The 23,446-nt window shown below is 44.0% G+C and overlaps 2 protein-coding genes across 2 annotated transcripts; one reads left to right on the top strand and one right to left on the bottom strand.

Annotated features, from left to right (window-relative positions):
- The first annotated feature begins 1,186 nt into the window (after positions 1–1,186).
- On the top strand, positions 1,187–15,788 carry TRIM68 (tripartite motif containing 68). The gene is made up of 7 exons (XM_069555241.1): positions 1,187–1,744; positions 5,172–5,652; positions 7,551–7,646; positions 11,869–12,129; positions 12,576–12,598; positions 13,178–13,278; positions 13,474–15,788. Exons 2-7 carry the CDS (start codon positions 5,200–5,202, stop codon positions 14,022–14,024), a joined length of 1,485 nt encoding a protein of 494 aa, XP_069411342.1. The 5' UTR covers positions 1,187–1,744; positions 5,172–5,199; the 3' UTR covers positions 14,025–15,788.
- Positions 15,789–20,606: 4,818 nt separating this feature from the next.
- LOC138420553 (olfactory receptor 52I2-like) lies at positions 20,607–21,599 on the bottom strand. Its single transcript, XM_069553845.1, is given in 2 exon segments — positions 20,607–21,154; positions 21,157–21,599. Coding segments are annotated over 2 exon segments (930 nt in total). The 5' UTR covers positions 21,539–21,599.
- Between the last annotated feature and the right edge of the window lie 1,847 nt (positions 21,600–23,446).

Raw genomic sequence — 23,446 nt, forward strand, 5'->3', positions numbered from 1 at the left:
AGGCAAGAATATTGGAGTGGGTTGCCATGCTCTCCTCCAAGGATCTGGACCTGCATATCCTGTGGCTCCTGCATTGCAGGTGGATTCTTTACCACTGAGTCACCAGGGAAGCCCACTGAAGAAGGTACTGATAGATAATTCATCTTGTAAACAGATGTAAAGTTATGATGTCAATCAATATAGCATAGTAGAATAACTGCATTTTCTCCTCCTTATAATTTTCCTAATAGCATTTTTTCTCTAGTTTACTTTATCATAAGATTATAGTATATAATACAAAATATGTTGTTTATGTTATTGGTAAGACTTCAGGTCAACTGTAGGCTACTAGCAATTAAGGTTTGGGGGAGTCAAAAATTATACACAGATTTTTGACTGTACAGTTGGCCTCTGCAATGTTTAAAGGCCAACTTACAACCAGTTTGATTTGGAGTTTCTTGAACAGAGTCTGTGGCCTATGGTTATAATTCCAGAACCCAGCATAAAGTATAAAAAGTGAGTGGTCAAAAAATGTTGAAAGTGTCCTGTTTCAATTAATCCATTTATTATTCTGTTAGGCAGCCATGTCTCCAGATCCAAGTGAGATGTACGGTACAGCTCAGACCTCAACTACCTCTCTTTTTCTTTTTTTGTTCATGGCCTCATTAGTTTCAGGAATTTTCTGGGCCTCACCCTTCAGAATTTAAACCACGTCCTGAGCGCTGACTTGGCATGAAGATTCAGTCTATTAGTCCCAACAAGAAAATCATTTTGAACTAAGCTTCAACTGGGAGGATTTCCTGGTTATTTTCAATGCAAACAGTGTGTCCCTTTATTTGCTTATCCAGGAAACACTGAAGTATCAGGAAAAGGACAAGGTGCAGAGACTACAAAGAAATCATCGGCTTAAGTAGCAGTCTATGTGTTTCTTGAGGGTCGAGCACCCCCTTTTTTTTTTTTCAAATTTCCATAGCAGTTTCGAAAGAGGAATTCCACGTACACTCCGCCAGTTCCCACCATCTGTTTCTAATTCTAAAGCGGGGTTGTGGCAATAGTGATGAGAGGCTGCCTGCTGAAGTACTGAAGGATAAGAGCTTGCCTGAAAACCCAGGGTTTTTTAATGAGAAACCACCATCTAGAGCCAGGAGAGGTCGCTCATCTTGCAGGAAACTACAAAGTCCACTGCATTTTCAGTGCCCAGCCCTGCACTAAATTGGGTCACAGAACCAGACCTGGTTGATCTCATAGGGTGCTGAGTTTAACGTAGAAAACTTGCTAAGGAATACTATTAGGTCCAGGGCTACCCTGGAAGGAACAAGGTTCGCCCAGAGGAACCACTAGTCATCCAGAGCGGAAGCTAAGACGCAAGGGGTTCTTTGACCCGGGGGCTTGCTGAGCTTCTGCTACTGCCTAGCCTGAACGGCCTCATCCTGGAGTCTCACCCCTTCGACCGGTCCTCGACTGACTCCTGGGCCCTTCCACAGTTTAAAGGATTCTCAGTAGGGAAGGGGCCAGAAAAACAGAAAATACGCCGTCTGAGAGAGAGGTGGGCGCAGCCCTGTCCCCTTCTCCAACTGGCTAGGGTTCTCCCGATCCCTATCTGTGATTGGCTGCTTCCCCAAAGATGCCGCCGGTGGGGCGGATCCCGACGCCAGGTCCTGCACGCCATTCATTGGCTCCTTCCCGGTGGGCGGGGCCTCAGAGCGCTGCGGGAAAGGCGGCTGAGGAGCTGGACGCTGCTGGGGTCTTCGTCTCCGGGCCAGCGGTAAGTGCTTCTCTGGCAGGGCCAAGCGCTTCCGACGCTGCGGAGACTCGACCTTGGGAACTAACTGGGCGTCTCCATTTTCGGTTTCCGCCTCGGAGCGCTAGTTCCGGCTGACGAGGGAGGTGGGTAGACAATTGTGCCTCTTCAGAGGTCCTGCAAGCGATCAGCCTTACTCTGCCCTCACCCGCCCTGTGCCCTGGCGCTCTGCCTGGCAGCCTGTGCCCCGGAAGTTACCATCCCCCTCTGCTGTCGAATCGCGGAGGTCACCGCCTCCGCACCTCCCTCTCTGGCCCCACGTCTCCAGTCTCTTTCAGGCTCCTCCCCCTTTCCCCTCAAACGTCTTTCCTTGAGGGCCCGGCTCTGCCAAACGCAAGGTTGAAGCAATTAAACGTTTGATAATTAAAGTTTTGTCCGAGTAATTTGTGTATAATAAAAACAAAATAATAAGGCAGTAGCTACTAGCCCTAAATCCTTTATTGCAGAGACTTGCAGAGGCCATCCGGAGAAGGCAATGGCAACCCACTCCAGTACTCTTGCCTGGAAAATCCCATGGATGGAGGAGCCTGGTAGGCTGCAGTCCATGGGGTCGCGAAGTCGGGCACGACTGAGCGACTTCACTTTCACTTTTCACTTTCATGCATTGGAGAAGGCAATGGCAACCCACTCCAGTGTTCTTGCCTGGAGAATCCCAGGGACGGGGGAGCCTGGTGGGCTGCCGTCTATGGGGTCCTACAGAGTCGGACACGACTGAAGCGACTTGGCAGCAGCAGCAGAGGCCATCACTTAACTTTTTTATGTTTAGAGCTTTTTATGGCTCTCTAAATAATATGCTTCCATCCTATTTTCTTGATTTATCATTTTGGTATTTACCCGACTTCCCTTTTGCTACCATCTTCTCAGTTTTCAGTAGCTATTTTTATTCATTTGTTCGTCCTCGTTTGTTCGTTTATCTGTGATAAATCATAGATATCAATGTCTGTTGTGTAGCTGGTATCTCTTGGTGCCCCTCCGTTTTAGATGAGGATGTTGATATTTCTTTCATATACAGCCTTCTAACAGCTGGACCTCAACATTTACATTTAATCCTCATGTATTCAAAAATATTTGAGCACTGTTTTTGGCATTGAGGATATGGTAGTAAACAGACTATGTCCCTATCCTCATGAAACTTGTACTGTGGGAAGTAAGACACATAGATGTCAAATGACATTCAGAGCAGGAATTTGGAGGTCATTTCAAGCTGGAAGGACAGCAGGATTCCAAGTGGGGTGGAAGAATGGATATGGGGGGGGGGGTCTGCAAGAAAGTGGAAATTTCCCCTTTTACTTGCCAGGGCTGTTTCAGGGTCAAGAGGGAGCTTGCTGTTGGAACGAGGGCTGGAGAACCAGGATAGCCTGTTGGGTAGGTTAGTGACAGTAAGACAAGCTTTTAGGGTGCTGACCCTACAGTGTGGTGTGACAGTGGGAGGAGGAAAAGCAGGAGGCAAGGAGGCCAGTGAGAAGGCACCGCCTGCTGCCTGCCTGTAGCAGTCCTTCAGAATCTACTTATTGCCCCACTTCTTCAGGAAGCCTTACTGAACTACCCTAAACCACCATGATTTCTCTCTCCTCTTGTGTTTTTATTAGCCCTGAACCTAGAGAGGTTAGATACTTTGCCCAGGATAGAATGATGGAGCCCAGAACCAAGCATCTGTAATATGAAAAGAGTAGAGTAATAATTTCTACTTAGGGTTGTGAAATACATTGAGTCAGTTCATTTTAAAAGCTCAAAGGAATACCTGGCATATAGTGTATTCAAGGAGTGTTTGCTATTATTACTAACGTATAGTATGCTCTCAACTCCCTGCTGCTGCTGCTGCTAAGTCGCTTCAGTCGTGTCCAACTCTGTGAGACCCCAGAGACGGCAGCCCACCAGGCTCTGCCATCCCTGGGATTCTCCAGGCAAGAACACTGGAGTGGGTTGCCATTTCCTTCTCCAGTACATGAAAGTGAAAAGTGAAAGTGAAGTCGCTCAGTTATGTCCGACTCTTCGCGACCCCATGGACTGCAGCCTACCAGGCTCCTCTGTCCATGGGATTTTCCAGGCAAGAGTACTGGAGTGGGGTGCCATCGCCTTCTCCCTCAACTCCCTAACTAGTTATAAAAGCATTTTGGGTTTAGGAACTATTTTCTATGTCTCGGTCAAGTATTTATTCAGCAGTACTGCAGGGCAGGCACTATTTAGGCCCTCAGGACACAGTGATGACTAAGACCATCAGGGCTCTTCCCGTTATAGACTAGCAGGTAATACTTACTTGCACAGTGAAGAAATACATATTGCCAACTGTACCAAGAGCCTACCACTGTTCCTTTGTACACACACATAGCCTGGGCAGAAATCTCAGGTCTCTTGCTGGAGTAGTGAATTCATCAATAATGGGTTTAATTATCGTCAGATGACCTTTGTTTTTATCTTCCAAGGGCTATTTGTCCATATCTGCTTCTAACATATCACTGAGGAGATTGTCTTGGGATCTTAGTGGATGTTAGTACTGGAAAAGTGGGCAGAGATTTACAGGAGGTGGGGAAGTATTGCTAGTTTCCATGAACCTTACACTTCAGTGTGCATCACAAGAAAACAAAATGAGCCTATAGGCAATGGGCTTCTGGCATATTAACTTTTCTGCATCTTGATGTAAATATACATAGAAACATTCTGGAGAGTGAAGTGAAGTGAAGTGAAGTCGCTCAGTCGTGTCCGACTCTTTGCAACCCCATGGACACCAGGCTCCTCCGTCCATGGGATTTTCTAGCCAAGAGTACTGGAGTGGGTTGCCATTTCCTTCTCCAGGGAACTTCCCGACCCAGGGAATGAACCCAGGTCTCCCACATTGTAGACAGACGCTTTACCGTCTGAGCCACCAGGGAGGATGGGGGTATTTCTGGCCTTAGTTTGGCTACTGAAATACCACATGGCTAAGTTCTCTTGAATTCACCCAAGTTGAAGAGGAATAGTGTTACTCTGCAGAGCATGATAGAGGTAGAGTGAGAATGGTCTGGCCAGTGAACCCCAAGGAGGTCAGAGATGATCAAGCAAATGGAAACAGAATTCTCAACATCCCAACTCTCAGGCATCCCCAGATGCCCCTTCTGTGATGTGAGAAACGTGACTCAATCAGATTCAGTTGGGAAGGCCAGTGCTTATTAAACAGGGTCCATGAAGGGAATGGCTACTTACTCCAGTATTCTTGCCTGGGAAGTCCCATGGGCAGTGGAGCCTGGCAGGCTACAGTCCATGGGGTTGCAGAGAGTCAGACATAACTTGGTGATAAACCACCACCATGAAAGATCCGGATGAGGCAGCTGTTGCTTTCAGTCACTACCTATTCCTATTACTGCTCCCGCTGCTCTTCTCCTTTTTCTCTTATTTGTGTTTCTTCCCTTCTCAGCCTTCAGTGCCTCCGCCTGGTTTTGTTCATGTTCTGCGGAGGGGTGACAGGAACCATGGACCCCGCAGCGTTGATGGAAGCTGTAGTAGAAGAAGTGGCCTGTCCCATCTGCATGACCTTCCTGAAGGAGCCTGTGAGCATTGACTGTGGCCACAGCTTCTGCCACAGCTGTCTCTCAGGACTCTGGGAGGTCCCAGGAGAATCCCAGAACTGGGGTTACTCGTGTCCCCTGTGCCGGGCTCCGATCCAGCCCAGGAATCTGCGGCCTAATTGGCAGTTGGCCAATGTTGTGGAAAAAGTCCGCCGGCTGGGGCTGCATCCTGGAATGGGGCTGAGGGCTGACGTGTGTGAGCCCCACAGAGAACAGCTGAAGATGTTCTGCAAAGAGGATGGCCTGATCGTGTGCGAGGCCTGCAGCCAGTCCCCCGAGCATCAGGCCCACAGTGTTGTGCCCATGGAGGATGTCGCCTGGGATTATAAGGTGGGAGATGGAGGTCAGCCCCCGTCCCCAATCCAGTTTCTCCCCTGCCCCTCACTTGGCTATCTCTAGATCAAGAACTTGAGAGGGGGCCCCAGAGACAAGATGAGAACTGATTCCTTTGACTTCTCACACCACCAGGTCCTGGGTGCCTGATCTAGTGAGCTGTACCTCTCTGTGCTTTTATGACCTTTCTTCCTTCCCTCCCACTTCCAAACCTACCCCCACCCCCTTTCTTGATCCTACAGGCCTTAATGCCTAACCCAAACTTGCTTTGCCTACTGAGAATTTGAGGGAGACCAATTTGGGTTAGCTGGGGTTCTGGGTGCCTTGGATGAGGTCATCAAGACTGTACCTATCAGAACCTGCAAATTCCTAGCAATGCCACAAATAATCTTTTGATATCAGGTGAGTCACTTTAAACTCCTCATTTTATAGACAGAAATGAAGACTTGAAAATCTGAGATCATGATCATTGGTTTTAGAGCTAGAAAGGACCATGGCAGAGTCATGTAGGATTGAGTTAGATTGTCTGATCTCACCTTGTAGGGTCCCTTCTGACTTACGTTAGTGAAAGGAAGATCAAAGACTGGAACTCAGGTCTTCTTTCTCCTTACCTAGTGTTCTTTCTCTTCTCCTTACCTTTCATTTATTGGCGGGCTTTTGGGAAAGCCATCTCTGACAGACACACTGCTCCTTTTTTATAGCTATCCTATTGACTTCTAACTTCTTTTTCCTTAGATGTCCATCAGTTCAGTTCAGTTCAGTCGCTCAGTTGTGTCCGACTCTTTGCGACCCCATGGATCGCAGCACGCCAGGCCTCCCTGTCCATCACCAACTCCCAGAGTTCACTCAAACTCATGTCCATCGAGTCGGTGATTCCATCCAGCCATCTCATCCTCTATTGTCCCCTTCGCCTGCCCCCAATCCCTCCCAGCATAAGGGTCTTTTCCAATGAGTCAACTCTTCACATCAGGTGGCCAAAGTATTGGAGTTTCAGCTTCAGCATCAGTCCTTCGAATGAACACCCAGGCTGACATCTTTATCAGAATCATTATCCCAATGATTCTGTGATACATTGATCCTCTACTGGTCTTAATTCTTAAAGTTGACATTAGAAGGCAAAAGTGTTAGATGAATCCCTGATTTAGCTGTTTTCCTCTGCAAAGAGAATTTCTGAGAAATTAAGTGTTTATGTTGTTTTGCAAGTGTTAGAATAGGGAGGCAATATACCTTATACACAAGAATTAAAGAGCTAAGTTAAATCCCAGCCCAGCCATTTACCAGCTGAATAACTTTGAATAGATCACTCTCTAAGCCTCAGTTTTATTGGTAAATCTTTAATAAAATGGTTAATATTGTTATGAGATTACCTTATGCTTTCCAGTAGTAATCTCTTGCATTAGTATCTAAGATAGTACTCTTTTAATGTCCATATAAACCACGCAAGGATCTTGCAAAAATTCAGATTCTGATTCAGGGAGGTCTAGGATGAAGCCCAAGGTCCTGCATTGCTAACAAGATCCCAGGTGATACTGATGCTGCTGACACACTTGGGCCACACTTTGAATAACAATGTTTAGGAGGCTGTAGGGTAACAAGGCAGGAGAGTATGAAAAGAGGCATGCATAGGAAAAGTCCAAGGTAGTTTTCTGGCAAAGTTGGAAACAGATCTTTTCTTCTACTTTACAGAAACTTGGAGACTGTGGGAGATTAAATGATTCTCAGATGGAAAGACCTTGGCTCTCATCTGGGCAGGAATCTTCTGTGGCTTCCCTTTTCTCTCATTCTGGCCCATCCTCTGAGGGATGCTTGTTTTCCCATCACCTGCCAATGCTTGGAAGCCTGGCAATCCACGAAGGCTGCCCGAGGTGGCCTTATGAGGTTTTTATCTCTTTCAGTGGAAACTCCATGAGGCTCTGGAACATCTGAGGAAAGAGCAGGAAGATGCCTGGAAGCTGGAAGTTGGTGAAAGGAAACGAACTGCCAACTGGAAGGCAAGTTGCCCCTTGATGAAAAGAATCTGTGTGGTCCCTGTGTTGTCCTGAAGCTGGCTTCCTTATGGCCCCCTCCTTATCCCTGTGAGGCAGAATGTGGGGTTTGAGGTCAGAAAGCCTGGGGTCCTTATACCAGCTTTCTGTACCAGGTGTGCAGCTTTAAGCAAACCTTGGAACCACTTGCTTTTAAGGTCCTTGAATGTCATGTAGGGAGAACCTCTGGGCTTACATCCTCATATGTGAGAAAGGGAAAGTGCACACCTCACATGTACTTTAGCTCACAGAGGTGTGACTTGTTTAATGCTTAGTAGAGCATAGCTTCTGTTTCTCTTTCCTCAGCTAAAGCATATTTACTAAAAGTTAAGTAATTAAAATATTGGAAAGTCAGCTTGGAAATAAACTCGAGGCCCGTAACTGTCAAACTATCTCAGTCAACGGGAGGTAGCATTGAATCAATCTAAAACAACATGAAGAATTGATACAATACTAGTAAGAAACAAAAGCAACTAACAGTGTAATTTCACACTGTCTTAGAGGCTTAAGGGTAATGCTTCTGAAAACAGAATATATTATTCTGAAAATGGAAACTAATCTAGAACATAGAGCGCCAAGATAGTATCCTGAGCCCTACTGGGGTTAATAAGAGTCAGTAATAGGGACTAAGAAGCATGTCCTGGAGCTGTGGGAATAGGAAAGTAGGAAAAATATCCTTTATCTTTGCATTTATAGTGCCTGGCACACAGTTGGTACCAAAACATTTCAGAGTGTGTTTATATGTACAAGCCAGTGTCCTCAATCTTGGGTGGCCCTTATACGACCAGTATCTGTGCTGATTTCTTTTTTTTTTTTTTTAATTTTATTTTCAATTAGAGGATAGTTACTTTGCAGTATTGTGTTGGTTTCTGCCATACATCAACATGAATCACCCATAGGTATACATATGTCCCCTCCCTCTTGAACCTCTCTCCTACTTCCCACTGTATCCCACCCCTCTGCTCACAGAGCACCCACAGATTGAGCTCCCTGCTTCATATAGCAAATTCCCACTGGCTATCTGTTTTACATATGGTATGTATATGTTTTAATGCTTCTCTCTCAATCCATCCCACCCTTTTCTTCCATGACTGTGTCCGCCAGTCTGTTCTCTGTGTCTGCATCTCATTGCTGCCCTGCAAATAGGTTCATCAGTACCATCTTTCTAGATTCCACAATATGCATTAATATATGATACTTGTTTTTCTCTTTCTGACTGACTTCACTCTGTATAATAGGCTCTAGGTTCATCCACCTCAGTAGAACTGACTCAAATGTGTTCCTTTTTATGGCTAAGTAATATACCATTGTATATATGTACCACAACTTCTTTATCCATCTGTCGATGAACACCTAGGTTGCTTCCATATCCTAGCTATTGTAAATAGTGCTACGATGAACATTGGGGTACATGTGTCTTTTTCGGTTATGGTTTCCTTAAGAGTATATGCCCAGTAGTGGGATTGTTGGGTCATTTGGTAGTTTTATTCATAGTTTTTTTTAAGGAATCTCCATACTCTTCTCTACAGTGGCTGTATCATTCCCACCAACAGTGCAAGAGAGTTTCCCTTTTCTCCAAACCCTCTCCAGCATTTATTGTTTGTAGATTTTTTGGTGACGGCCATTCTGACGGATGTGAGGTGATACCTCATTGTTGTTTTGATTGTATTTCTCTAATAATCAGTGATGTTGAGCATCTTTTCATGTTTATTAGCCATCTGTGTGTTTCTTTGGTGAAATGTCTGTTTAGGTCTTCTGCCCACTTTTTGATTGGGTTGTTTTTTCTGGTATTCAGCTGCATGAGCTGCTTGTATATTTTGGAGATTAATCCTTTGTCAGTTGTTCCATTTGCTGTTATTTTCTCCCATTCCAAGGATTGTCTTTTCACCTTGTTTATAATTTCCTTTGCTGTGCAAAAGCTTTTAAGTTTAATTAGGTTCCATTTGTTTATTTTGGTTTCATTTCCATTACTCTAGAAAGTGGGTCTTTGAGGATCTTGCTGTGATAATTATGAATGTGAAAGATAAATATAAAAATAAAAGCAAGCTCAGAGTGTGTTCTGCCTATGTTTTCCTATAAGAGTTATATAGTTTATGTCTTACATTAAGGTCTTTTAATCCATTTTGAGTTTATCTTTGTGTATGGTGCTAGGAAGTATTCTATTTTTTTTTAGCTTTTTATTTTTTAAATTTTAATATCTTTAATTCTTACATGTGTTCCCAAACATGAACCCCCCTCCCACCTCCCTCCCCATAACATCTCTCTGGGTCATCCCCATGCACCAGCCCCAAGCATGCTGCATCCTGCGTCAGACATAGACTGGCAATTCAATTCTTACATGATAGTATACATGTTAGATTTCATTCTGTTACATATAGCTGCCCAATTTTCCCAGCACCACTTACTGGAAGAGACTATCTTTTCTCCATTGTATATTTTTGCCTCCTTTGTCAAACATAAGGTGCCCATGGGTGTGTGGATCTTTCTATCTTGTTCCATTTTTGGTCTGTATTTCTGTTTTTGTGCCAGTACTATACTGTCTTGATGACTGTAGCTTTATAATATAATCTGAAGTCAGGAAGGTTGATTCCTCCAGCTCCATTCTTCTTTCTCAAGATTGCTTTGGCTATTTGGGGTCTTTCATACAAATTATGAAAATTTTTGTTCTAGTTCTGTGGAAAATATCATTGGTAGTTTGATAGGGATTGCATTGAATCTGTAGATTGTTTGGGTAGTATAATCATTTTCACAAGATAGATTCTGCCAGTCTGAGAGCATGGTCTATCTCTCCATCTGTTTGGCATCTTTGATTTCTCTCATCAGTGTCTTACAGTTTTCTGCATACAGGTCTTTTGTCTCTTTAGATAGGTTTATTCCTAGGTATTTTATTCTTTTTGTTGCAGTGGTGAATGGGAATGTTTCCTTAATTTATCTTTCTGATTTTTCATTGTTAGTGTATAAGAATGCAAGAGATTTCTGTGTATTAATTTTATATCCTGTAACTTTACTATATTCATTGATTAGCACTAGTAATTTTCTTGTGGCATCTTTAGGATTTTCTAGATATAGTATCATGTCATCTGCAAACAGTTTTACTTCTTCTTTTCCAATCTGGATTCCTTTTATTCATTTTTCTTCTCTGATTACTGTGGCTAGAACTTCTGAAACTACGTTGAATAATAGTGGCAAGAGTGGCCTTGTCTTGTTCCTGATGTTAGGTGAGATGCTTTCAGTTTTTCACCATTAAGAATGTTTGCTATGGGTTTGTCATATGTGACCTTTATTATGTTCAGGTATGTTCCTTCTGTGCCTACTTTCTGGAGAGTTTTTATCATAAATGGGTGTTGAATTTTATCAAAAGCTTTCTCTGCATCTATTGAGATCATATGGTTTTTATCTTTCAGTTTGTTAGTATGGTGTATCATATTGATTGATTTGTATCCCTGGGATAAAGCCCACTTGATCATAAATATGATCTTTCTAATGTGTTGTTGGATTCTGTTTGCTGGAATTTTGTTGAGGATTTTTGCATCTATCTTCATCAGTGACATTGGCCTGTAATTTTCTTTTTTTATTGGCATCTTTGTCTAGTTTTAGTAACAGGATGATGGTGGCCTCACGGAATGAGTTTGGGAGTTTTTATTGCTCTTCAATTTTCTGGAAGAGTTTGAGCAGAATAGGTGTTAGCTGTTCTATAAACTTTTGGTAGTATTCACCTGTAAAGCCATCTGGCCCTGGGCTTTTGTTTGTTGGAAGATATTTTATTACAGTTTTGATTTCTGTGCTTGTGGTTCATCTGTTCATATTTTCTATTTCTTCCTTGTTCAGTTTTGGAAGGTTATACTTTTCTAAGACTTTGCCCATTTCTTCCAGGTTATCCTTTTTATTGGCATATAGTTGCTTATAGTAATCTCTTATGGTTTTTGTATTTTGGTGCTGTCTGTTGTAACTTCCCCTTTTTCACTTCTAATTTTATTGATTTCAGTCTTCTCCCTTTTTTTCTTGATGTCTGGCTAATGGTTTGTAAGATTTTGTTTATCTTCTCAAAGAACCAGCTTTTAGTTTTATTGATCTTTGCTACTGTCTCCTTCATTTCTTTTTCATTTATTTCTGCTCTGACCTTTATGATTTCTTTCCTTCTACTAACTTTTGGGTGTTTTTGTGCTGATTTCGGATCCTGGCTGTGCAGATACAGGTGGAAACCCGAAAGCAGAGCATCATATGGGAGTTTGAGAAATATCGGCGATTACTAAAGAAAAAACAGCCACCAGGTCGGCGGCTGGAGGTGGAGGCCGCTGCAGCTCTGGCTAGCCTGGAGCAGGAGGAAGGGGAGACCATGCAGAAACTGGAGTTGAATCATGAGGCACTCATTCAGCAGAGCCGGGTCCTATGGAGGATGATTGCAGAGCTGGAAGAGAGGTCTCAGAGGCCTGTTCGCTGGATGCTGCAGGTGAGGAGCAGGTTTTCCTGGGATGTCTGAGCCAGACCTGAAGGTAGCCTGGCATTCTGAGAGAGGGGATTGCCTAGTCTTCAGTAGGGCCTGTCAGCACTCGGCCAGCCAGCACAGATCTTGTGACCCACCACCAATACTGGTTGTTCCCATACCCTGATCTGGTGAATGGCCTCGCAGCCTCCTAGATGGGCATCATTTAGGCAGCTCTTGCATCATACCTATTCCTCCCCTCTGGCCAGAGAGTTGAGATGGAGCCCGAGGTCAGCCAGTCTGGCAAGAGGGCTAGGGCTGCCCTGCCCACTCCTGTAGGCTTCTCCCCTCGACCCCTGCATGCCTCCTCTCAAGCTCTCTGCCTCTCTCTCCATAGAGAGACCTCTGTGTCTGTCTGGTCCCTTTGAGGAATAGGGCATACTCATATGCTGCCTTTCTTTTTCTCCTTCCAGGGTATTCAGGAAGTCTTAAACAGGTATGTTTCTGTCTTTGGGATAGTGGGGCCTGGCCAGAGCTAGAAATGGGGAAGGAACGTAGACCAAGTACCTACAGAAAAGTGGGTGCTGGTCTGTAACCTTCTCCCTGTTCTGCTGTATTGTATAAAGAAGCTTTGAACGTCTTTCTTTTTTCAATTTGTATTGTTGCTTGGTCAAATTCATTTCAACCATTACCAATAAGAATTTAGGTGAGAGCTATAAAATGTGTGATGGCCTAAGCAAGTGGCCCAAGGAGAGGGAGTGCCTGCAGATGTCTGCATGAGCATAGGTCCTCTGAGTCTGCGTGCCAGCCCTTCTCCTCTGCTGTGCACCTCTGCCTCTCCTAATGTCAGAGTCATACCTAACCCTTCCTATGGCCCCGGAATGTGATTATCTCTCTGTGCCATAGACTGTTTGGCCCAGTCAGATAATCATCACCTCCCTGTTCTGCCTGGTGTTGTGAGGAGGGGCCGCTCACTGACTCCATCCCTAGCCAAGCCCCCTTCCCGGTACTAAGGGAAGGCCCCACCCTTTGGCAGAGCCAGGATTACTAACCCAAGGCCTTCCCCATCTACCAGGAGCAAGTCCTGGAGTCTGCAGAGACCAGAACCAGTCTCCCTGGAGCTGAAGACAGACTGCCGTGTGCTGGGGCTCAGAGAGATCCTGAAGACATATGCAGGTAACGAGTGCAGGGCAGGCTTGTGGGGAGTGGGTCCCCTCCCCGAGGAATGAAATCTTCCAGTGCCCTCTGGATGCCCCATCTGTCCTCACCATCACCTGTCATGGAGGAAATCCATGGCTGTATCTGTCACAGAGACATCACCCAGGCCCCCTCACTCTGTGTCAGGGTGCCAACCAAGACCTTTTTCCTCAGCGGATGTGCGGCTGGATCCAGACACTGCCTACTCTCGCCTCATCGTGTCTGAGGACAGGAAATGCGTGCGCTATGGAGACACCAAGCAGAAGCTGCCCGACAACCCTGAAAGATTTTACCGCTACAACATTGTCCTGGGCAGTCAGTGCATCTCCTCGGGCCGGCACTACTGGGAGGTGGAGGTGGGAGACAGGTCCGAATGGGGCCTGGGCGTGTGCAAGGAGAACGTAGACCGGAAGGAGGTGGTCTTCTTATCCCCCCACTATGGATTCTGGGTGATCAGGCTGAGGAAGGGCAATGAGTACCGGGCAGGCACTGACGAGTACCCCCTCCTATCCTTGCCCGTCCCTCCCCGCCGGGTGGGAGTCTTCCTGGATTATGAGGCTCATGACATCTCCTTCTACAACGTGACTGACAACGGCTCCCACATTTTCACTTTCCCCCACTACCCCTTTCCTGGGCGCCTCCTGCCCTATTTTAGCCCTTGCTACAGCATTGGAGCCAACAACACCGCTCCCCTGGCCATCTGCTCCCTGGATGGGGAGGACTAAGCCAACGTTTTAGCCAGAGGCCTTGGAATTTCACCTGGCCTGCAGGGGTCTGAAGGGAGGACCCTGCCCCTGGTGAGGTGATCCTGCCCAGAGAACTGAGCTGAGGCTGGAACCCAGGGATTCCACTGCCTGACCCAGTGGTCTCTCACTCCTGGGCCAACGTCTCCCACTAAACCGTTCATGTTAAAAAGCTGAGGCTTGGCCAGAGGAGCATTGCACCCCTGCGGGAAGTGTAACAAGGCTTTTGGTGAGGATCACAGTGGTCCTAAGGATCAGGACAGTCCTTTCTGCAGGTCACACCCCTCGTCTACATCTCTGTCAGGACCATAATTCGATGAGGATAATGAAGTAGATCTCACCTTCAGGAAACCCACTGGGTCAGGTTTACCAATAACCAGAAGAATCCTGTCCGTCTCCAGAGCTGGTTACTGTGCCAACACCAGCAGGAGGATGCTTCCCCTGAGGTTTGCCACCTCTGAGCACCCCTGTTTGACCCCAGCACTCTGACCTCCCAGCTGGAGAAAGGTGTCGCTGACTGCCCAGATCCCCCACGGTGGCTGTCCCCTCTCTGAGCACAAGCTGGGAGAGTCACTATCTCAGACTCTAAGTAAACCTGTGTCCTACTCCTGCCCTTTTCTCCAGACATCAGGATCAGAAACCTATGAACCTTTGTCTCTATTTTCACTTCATAGATGAAGAAACTGAAACGGCCTTAATACAGCCAGTTATTTCTCACAGAGGTGTGGAGAGAAGAGTACATGGATAATATAAATATTTCTCACACTCAAATGAAACAAAGTTGATGCGCTCACTTCTCAGGTCACACGTCTGCATATCATTCATTACATTCAGGTCTGAACACCCCAGTCTTTGAAAGATTTTAAGTGTCCTCAATGGGAAAGTGGGTGTAGTAACTGCATCCTCTCCTACCTCACAGAGTCGTTGTGAAGATCTCAGATCCATCCTGAACGTTTGTTCCTTTCTCAGGGACAAGGAAGGCAAGCCATGGATTTTTGCCTGTGGTGACCTTCCCATCTTGCCTTTTCCCAGCATCTTTGCAGCACTGCCTTAGTTTCCTAGCGCCTCTTCTGACAGTCCTGCCCTTCAATAGAAAGATGCCCTGCCTGGGAAACTTCAGGCCACAGTAACATATTCAACATCGATATGTGTTTGTCTTTGGATTAGAACAGGGACTGTGTGTGACATCAGGGTAGAGACTAGAAATAATACAAAGAAAAATGTAAAACAAATGCACTGAAAGGAAGGCTCATCCGTAATCTCCTTGGGCAAAAATTTGGATCTTTGTATGTCACCAAGGGAATGTTCATAGTTCTAGTAACTACATAATATTCTGCCTTTATCTTCTCTAAATCTGTGACAAATGAAAGCAGGAGGAAAGCGTGGGGATAAAGAATAGGACTAGGCACAAAAAGCTATATATTATAATGAAGGTGAATTAAGACTATATCTGGGCTATTGTTGTGTGTGGCGAAATTAATTCATTACAGGTCTTCAGGGTATGAAGTGGGAACAGTTGTGCTGGAATCAAACTGTGAGACAAGCATATGAAAACCGTGGGCTTTGCCTATTTCAGGAGCTACAAGATACATGTATTGTCATATTGATGCTGTGTAACACAACCTCTGATGTAGTTTAAGCTTGAAGGTGGTGACTGTTGAGTTAGGATAGTGCAGCAAAGTAGACACGGGTGAGATACATGCAGAAGCAACATAATTCCTGTAATAAAGATGAGTATAAATTGTCTTTCTGACTTCATTGTATTGGCTGTTCACATGTAAAGGAGGTGAAGCAGGCCGAAATGGAGAAATAAGCTCATTCTACCCACCATGCTTCCAAGTTGCTCCTTGAGCATTAGTGCAGAGTGGGAGAACTTTCCATCATCTGCCTGGAAGGGAATGAACTGGTGAGTCACACACCTGGTCCTGGCAAAGGGTTGAGCTGATCTACATGAGAAAGACTGTGTGTGTATAGGGGGGCCGGGCAGGGGAATTCCCTGGGTAAGTGTGTGTATAGGCATGAGAAGTAGATATGCAGAAAGTGCTTCCAGTTATGTCCATGGAAACTTCTCAGAGACGCTAGGGACTGAAACACTGGTGTTCTTTTACTATGGTTTTCTTAAGACAAACCTTGGAAGGCTCCTAGAAAAAGAATTGCTGAGTGAATTCTGTCCAACTTAGGATGAAATAAGGAGTAGAATGTGTTCATTTGTAATGTGCTCTTTGGACTGTTGTGTTGTTTCCGTTTTTATATTTATAAGCTGATTTGGGTGCCATGATTACTTGTTAGGAGAATTACAAGGTTAAACATACTATGTGTTAATCATAATGTCTGATTTTTAAGACCAAGCAAGATAAAAGGTCTTAAGTATCTGACAACCCTTTTCTCTAGGGTAGTTGCCGACAATAATCTTCTAAGAATAAGGGTCTTATTTGTTCAATTCACCATTGTAGCTCCATTCTGACACTGAGTATGTTTTTGTAAATATTTAAGTTCAGTGAATTTTCTTCTATATACCTAGAATCAAAACAAAAGTAAGCTCTTCTTGCCCCATAGGGGCATGAAAGACTGAATATTACTTAATTGCAATCCCATTCAAAAACTTATTTGATGGCTAATTACATAAGTAGTCCAGAAGGAGAAGAGGCTGGTGGCCATGTGGAGGGCAAAGTGCCTGCACTGCTCCTAGAATGCCTAGGGTTGTACCTCCATGTTGGTGTGATCATTCACTACAAGCCAGGGATGAGCTTTGCCTATCTTTGTTTTGCTGCCAGAGAAAATAGAAACCAAGGGTTGCAATGTCTGGCCCTTGAGAGAAAAGGCTATTCAAAGGGTAAAACCTTTGGATTCTACAAAATGTGGACAGAGGGAAAATCCTTGAGTTTCCAACACTCCACAGGAAACCCAATATCCCTTTTTTTCAGGCAAGATTGGCTGTAATTTCTTAAAATTCTAACAGAGTCTACTGAGGGTCCCAGTCTCTAGTTAAATGAGCATATGTTCTTCTGCTAGGACAAAGGTCCTATCTGAATATACTAGAAGAAGCACAGGGTTTTCTGTTTGGGGTAGCCATGGCAGGGACCCAGCCCACTTTGGGAAGTATGAAGTTCAATATTTGAGACCATCTCATCTGGCTTCAGGGAATACCAATGTGAATGAAACATAAAGCTGGCAGGGCAGGGTTCTTATGGAAATGCCAGAAAAAAAAATTCTGTCTTGCATGCAGTCTGGACTATCCTTTTGTCACTTTCCATCAGATTCTTTAGTGCATCTAATAATTCTTTGATTTAATAGGCATAACTAAGTCACTGGGTAGCTTGTGGAGAGAGAACAGTATGTCCGGTCAAAATGGAAATCTTACCAAACATGCTTAACCATCACACCATCTTGATGGTTTTATGTTATGGGGTTTCAAGGGGTTGATCTGAGTTTTAGAGGTGGATTCCTACTTTGATTTTCAGAAATAAAATACATTCTAAGCAAGTACATAATATTAGAAAAAGGTATAGCTGCTAAGATGTTAAGCATCACTTCGCTTTGGAACAGTTTCGACATGAATCCTGATCTATACAGAAATACATTTAAATGGTGCCTAGGACTACCCTTTCAAAGTATGAAATTAAAAACTTATTGGGTATATGTTTAAAATATATACAGTATTTCAAGTGTTGTTTTATGTCATTCCCACTCATTTTTAATTTAATTTTCAATACCCACTATGAATTAGCATTATTTCCCCAGAAAGAGAAAGGAGGTAAAGACTCAGACACAATAACTTGCCATCAACACTTATTAGTAAATTATATTTTATTATGATTTTCATATGTGCCAGAATCAAATATATATCTCTCTTACATATGAAATATCTTTCTTTTAACATATACGGACTTATTCAGTTTAAGATTTTCTGAAAGGGGAAAATAAAAACAAACTCACACTGCCTTAGCCTCTGTTGCTTAGAAGCAAAAAGCTGGTGATAACTATTCAATTCAGTTCAGTCGCTCAGTCGTGTCCAGCTCTTTGCAACCCCATGAATCGCAGCACGCCAGGCCTCCCTGTCCATCACCAACTCCCAGAGTTCACTCAGATTCAAGTTCATTGAGTCAGTGATGCCATCCAGCCATCTCATCCTCTGTCGTCCCCTTCTCCTCCTGCCCCCAATCCCTCCCAGCATCAAAGTCTTTTCCAATGAGTCAGCTCTTCGCATGAGGTGGCCAAAGTACTGGAGTTTCAGCTTTAGCATCATTCCTTCCAAAGAAATCCCAGGGCTGATCTCCTTCAGAATGGACTGGTTGGATCTCCTTGCAGTCCAAGGGACTCTCAAGAGTCTTCTCCAACACCTCAGTTCAAAAGCATATTAGGTTGGTACAAAAATAATTGGGGTTTTGCATTGTTGAAATTGACCATTTGATATTGGGATACAGTCTTAAATGTGGTTATTTTATATATCATTTTAATGTACATTTATTACTATGATTTTTTGCTAGTTATTACTTGCTGCTTATATTTATTTTAGACTATATAACTAATGTTAGACAAAAAGTAAATTCAAGGGACTTTTTTATTCAAGTTCAAATGAGTCGTAAAGCTGCAGAGATAACCCACAATATCAACAGTGCATTTGACCCAACTGCTAACAAATGTACAGTGAAGTGGTGATTCAAGTTTTGCAAAGGAGATGAGCGCCTTGAAGATGACGAGCATAGTGGCCAGACATCAAAAGTTGACAGCAACCAATTGAGAGGATCATTGAAGCTGATCCGCTTAGAACTACACAGGAAGTTGCCGAGGAACTCAGCATTGACCATTATACGGTCATTTGCATTTGAAGCAAATTGTAAAGGTGAAAAAGCTCTATAAGTGGGTGCCTCATGAGCTGACTGCAAATCAAAAAAATCATCGTTTTGAAGTGTCATCTTCTCTTATTCTACGCACCAGCAAACCATTTCTAGATCAGATTGTGACGTGTGATGAAAAGTGGGTTTCATAGACAACCAGCGAAGACCAGCTCAGTGGTTGGACCGAGAAGAAGCTTCAAAGCACTTCCCAAAGCCAAACTTGCACCAGAAAAAGGTCATGGTCACTGTTTGGTGGTCTGTTGCCGGTCTGATCCGCTACAACTTTCTGAATCCTGGCAACACCATTTCGTTTGAAAAGTGTGCTCAGCAGATTGATGAGATGTGCTGAAAACTGCAGCACCTGCAGCCAGCAGTGGTCAATAGAAAGGGCCCAACTCTACTCCACAACAACGCACAACCACACATCACACAACCACGCTACAAAAGTTGAACAAATTGGTCTGCAAAGTTTTGCCTTATCTGCCTTATTCACCTGACCTTTCTCCAACTGGCTACCACTTTTTCAAGCATCTTGACAGCTTTTTGCAGGGAAGACAGTTCTATAACCAGCAGGAGGCAGAAGATGCTTTAAAGAGTTCATTGACTCTTGAAGCACAGATTTTTACACTACAGGAATAAACAAACATTTCTGTTTGGTAAAAATGTATTGATTATAATGGTTCTTATTTTGATTAATAAAGATATATTTTAGTCTAGCTATAATGACATAAAATTCACAGTGCAAAATCACAGTTATTTTGTATCAACCTAATATAGTATTCCAACCAGCTTTAACAATGGGTGTTAGTCACTCAGTCGTGTCCAATTCTTTGCGACTCCATGGACTGTAGCCCGCCAGGCTTCTCTGTCCATGGAATTCTCCAGGCAAGAATACTGGAGTGGATTGCCATTTCCTTCTCCAGAGGAACTTCCCAAACCAGGGATCGAGCCCTGGTCTCCTGCCTTGCGGGCAGATTCTTTCCTGTTGAGCTATAGGGAAATTTGCAATAGTGGATATATTAAAAGGTTATAGACATATGTCTTATAGAACTTAATAAGAGATATGTACCTGGATGGTCCAAATTAATTCTAACCAGATAACCAGAGACTCAGTTTCCTCATCTCATTTTGCTCATCTGCTTCTCTTGCTGTGGAACAGATTTCTCTTTCCAAGTTCATGTTAGAAAATGGCCGCCATCAGGGATCCCATATTTATATTATATCCACTCAGATAAAATCAAGTCCATTTTCACTAGAGATGGACTCTGGTCCAGGTGTGAGCATGTGACCCATGTTGAGTGGATTCATCAATGGCCAGAGGTTAGTGGCCTACATATTAACGGTTGCTTCCACATAATCACACAAGATGAACAATTGTGAGGAAACCAGTCAGGTAGGGGGGTCTCAAAAGTTGGTTTCTTCTGCAGAGGGTCCAGTCACATACTAAGTTGAAAATGTTGGTCAGAATCTAAGTAAAAAAAATCGCAGCTCTATATAATCTACCAAACTTATCTCTGATTCAGTTAGTAGGTGACTGAAATCATAAAAAGCATTGTCAGAAAATTATTTCATCTACATCCGTGGTAGAAATTGAAAAGGTAGGCAAAAATACTCTCCACAGTTTCATCCTGGAATTTCTATGCTACCAAGTGAACCAAACGACATCCACAGAACTCTAAGACAGCCTTTTAAGTTGGCTGGAATCTTCAGGAGCTCAACAAAGTGTTCATGAACCCAAGTTAAAGAAGCAGTGCATCACCAAGCTCCATGTTCGATTCCTTATTTGCTTGGTCCTCAGGCCATAGATGATGGGATTCAAGGTTGATGGGATAATCAGATACAAGTCAGCTAACAGCACTTGGGTGCTCAAAGGCACTATGTCCTCCCCTAGCCAGGCCACATAGACTGATGCCATCCCAGGCAGGTAGTACAGAGCCATAACCCCCACATGGGAGCCACATGTGCTTAATGCTTTCAACTGAGCATTCTTTGAGAGATCAAAAACTGCCTGGAGAATCAGGATATAGGAGGTAGCAATAAACACCACATCAGAACCCACAATAATGGAGGAAACAATCAGGCTATAAAGACTACTGGGCCTGGGGTTGGCACAAGCCAACTTGGCCACAGCTATGTGCTCACAGTAGGAATGGAGAACCACGTTGGAGCCACAGAAGGACAGATGACTCACCATCCAGCTCAGTGGAGTCATCGACATAATAGCTCTGATGGTGATGGTCACACTCATTCCCAGCATCACTCGAGGTGTGAGGCCACATAGTGGTCAAAAGCCATGGCCAGCAGCAGCCCCGTCTCCACAGCTGTGGCTGCATGGACAAAATACATCTGAGTGAAACAAGCATTAAAGCTGATGGCGTTGTCTCCTGAGGAGAAGATGCTCACCATCTTGGGCACCACCGAGGAGGCCATAACCATGTCCACGGCAGCCAGAACACACAGGAAGCAGTACATGGGCTCCTGTAGAGTGGAATCCACCCAGATGACGGTCACTATGAGGGTGTTTCCTAACAGGGCTGTGGTATACATGGTGCTCAGTGAGAGAGCCAGCCAAAGATGTGAGGACTGCAAACCTGGGATACCCACCAGGATGAAGGTGGCAGGGGCTTCTGCTGTATGGTTGTAGGGTGACCCCAGCATCACAGATGAGACTGCTTTCCTGTTAGTGTATAAAATTAGGTAAGAAAAGGATACAATCCTCTAAGATGTGTTCCCAGCTCTGGTGTTAAAAGAGCCTGATGTTATTCTCAACTCAGTGGGCCACAGGTTTAAGGAACTGACGTGACAAAGTTTTCCTGCTCCACCTTCCATCATTCTCAGTATTCGTTGCCTTACGAATTTCTATCACTATTCAAAGATCTTGAGTTACCTCCTTTGGGAAGTCCTCTTTACTTCCTGCCCCATCTCATGACAAAACTAAATTAGGTAGCTTCAAAGCTTTTATGAGCTCTCATCTATGCTTACCTCTGAGGGACCTAAACTGATCATTCCAGTACCAAACCTGTGGCTTTATTGTATTCAGTCATGGGTGTCTTGTTCATGGCCTTATAAATTATACCAAGTGTGTGACCCAGAGGTGTTGTGCACAAGTCCATTAAGAGAGGATATGTGTGCTCATAATAGCAAAATGTTGAATGAATGAAAAATCAGAGGAAAGAATGTTTCTTTTAGTTCTGAATGTTCGGTTCCTAATATATAATCATTGTTGAATGAAACAATGAACTTCATAGATTTAACATGTAATGTTTTTCATCTTCTCTTTCGTGAAACTCCCACTACCCTAATACTACATCTCTCAGAGCTTCAGGCTAGTGGGTCGCAACACTGATTGTGTGACTATGTTGACTTTATGGTACTCAAATAAAGCCCAAGAACTCTTTCCCAGGTGTGAAGGCAACCTTAAATAAAGAGTGCTTATTATCAAGCCTCCAGACTAGCCAGTTGTTAGTTATCACCCTCTGTCCCTCCCTTCAGTTATGGGCTAAAAGGCTAAGAACTTTCCAGATCCTTGGACATTGTCTTCACTTGATCATTCTTGGATTTCTCATCACTTCTGGCTTCTCCCTAAAACGCTGAGTAGGTAAGATTGAGGGAGAACTGACTTCAGAATCCCATCAATGGCAGTAGTCAGAGCACTAAACTAATAGTTACCTGGTTCTCAGTGCTAATCAGGCAACACACATTTGTCCCTTCCAGGTACCCTCTGGAGTAAGTAAGTAAGTGTAGTCTCTCAGTCATGTCCAACTCTTTGCAACCCGTGGACTGTTGGCCACCAGGCTCCTGTGTCCATGGGATTCTCCAGGCAAGAATACTGGAGTGGGTTGCCATTTCCTTCTCCAGGGGATCTTCCCAACCCAGGGATCAAACCTGGGTCTTCTGCATCACAGGCAGATGCTTTACCCAGAGCCTACCACTAATTGACTCCACACCCAGTTACCAACAGAAACCTTGATGAGAGTCCTCAGAAGTTTTCTAAAAAGTCAAACTTATGGGATATAATTGAAAACTACGGTCTTTATTGAAACAAAAAAACAACACCCTAAATGTAAGAAATGCTTTATAATGGAACAGACTGAATAAACTAATGAGCTCTGTTTTACAGTCAGAGAACCTAACTGCATATAACCACTGGGGGAGACATCTTCAGTGAGAAGATCATGAGAAGATAAAGGAAAGCTTTTTAAAGTAGAATAATAGTGTAGCATGAAAAGAAAATTATTCAGGATATCATTAAGACTGCTATGTGTTTCCTGGATGCCATAAAGCCAAGACTGAGCATCTTTCCTTAAAGAGTTGAAGAGAATCTGAGGAATCAGAATGGCTCCTCCTGCTATTTACCTCTGATCCACGATCTTCCTCTCTGGATCCCCCTGTATAAATCTACCTTTCTTCTGAGAGAAGTCTTATCTAGTGCCTGCCCATCCCTCCTCTCAAGCCTTGGCAAGTTGTCACAGGTCATACTTTTCATTTCTATGAGGTTTTAGTTCCCTCATTCCTTTTTCTTCTTGCTTAGCAATGCTGGAGATTTACATGTCTTAATGGTCTGGC

Source organism: Ovis canadensis, chromosome 15 (assembly GCF_042477335.2).
Source record: "Ovis canadensis isolate MfBH-ARS-UI-01 breed Bighorn chromosome 15, ARS-UI_OviCan_v2, whole genome shotgun sequence".
NCBI lineage: Eukaryota > Metazoa > Chordata > Mammalia > Artiodactyla > Bovidae > Ovis > Ovis canadensis.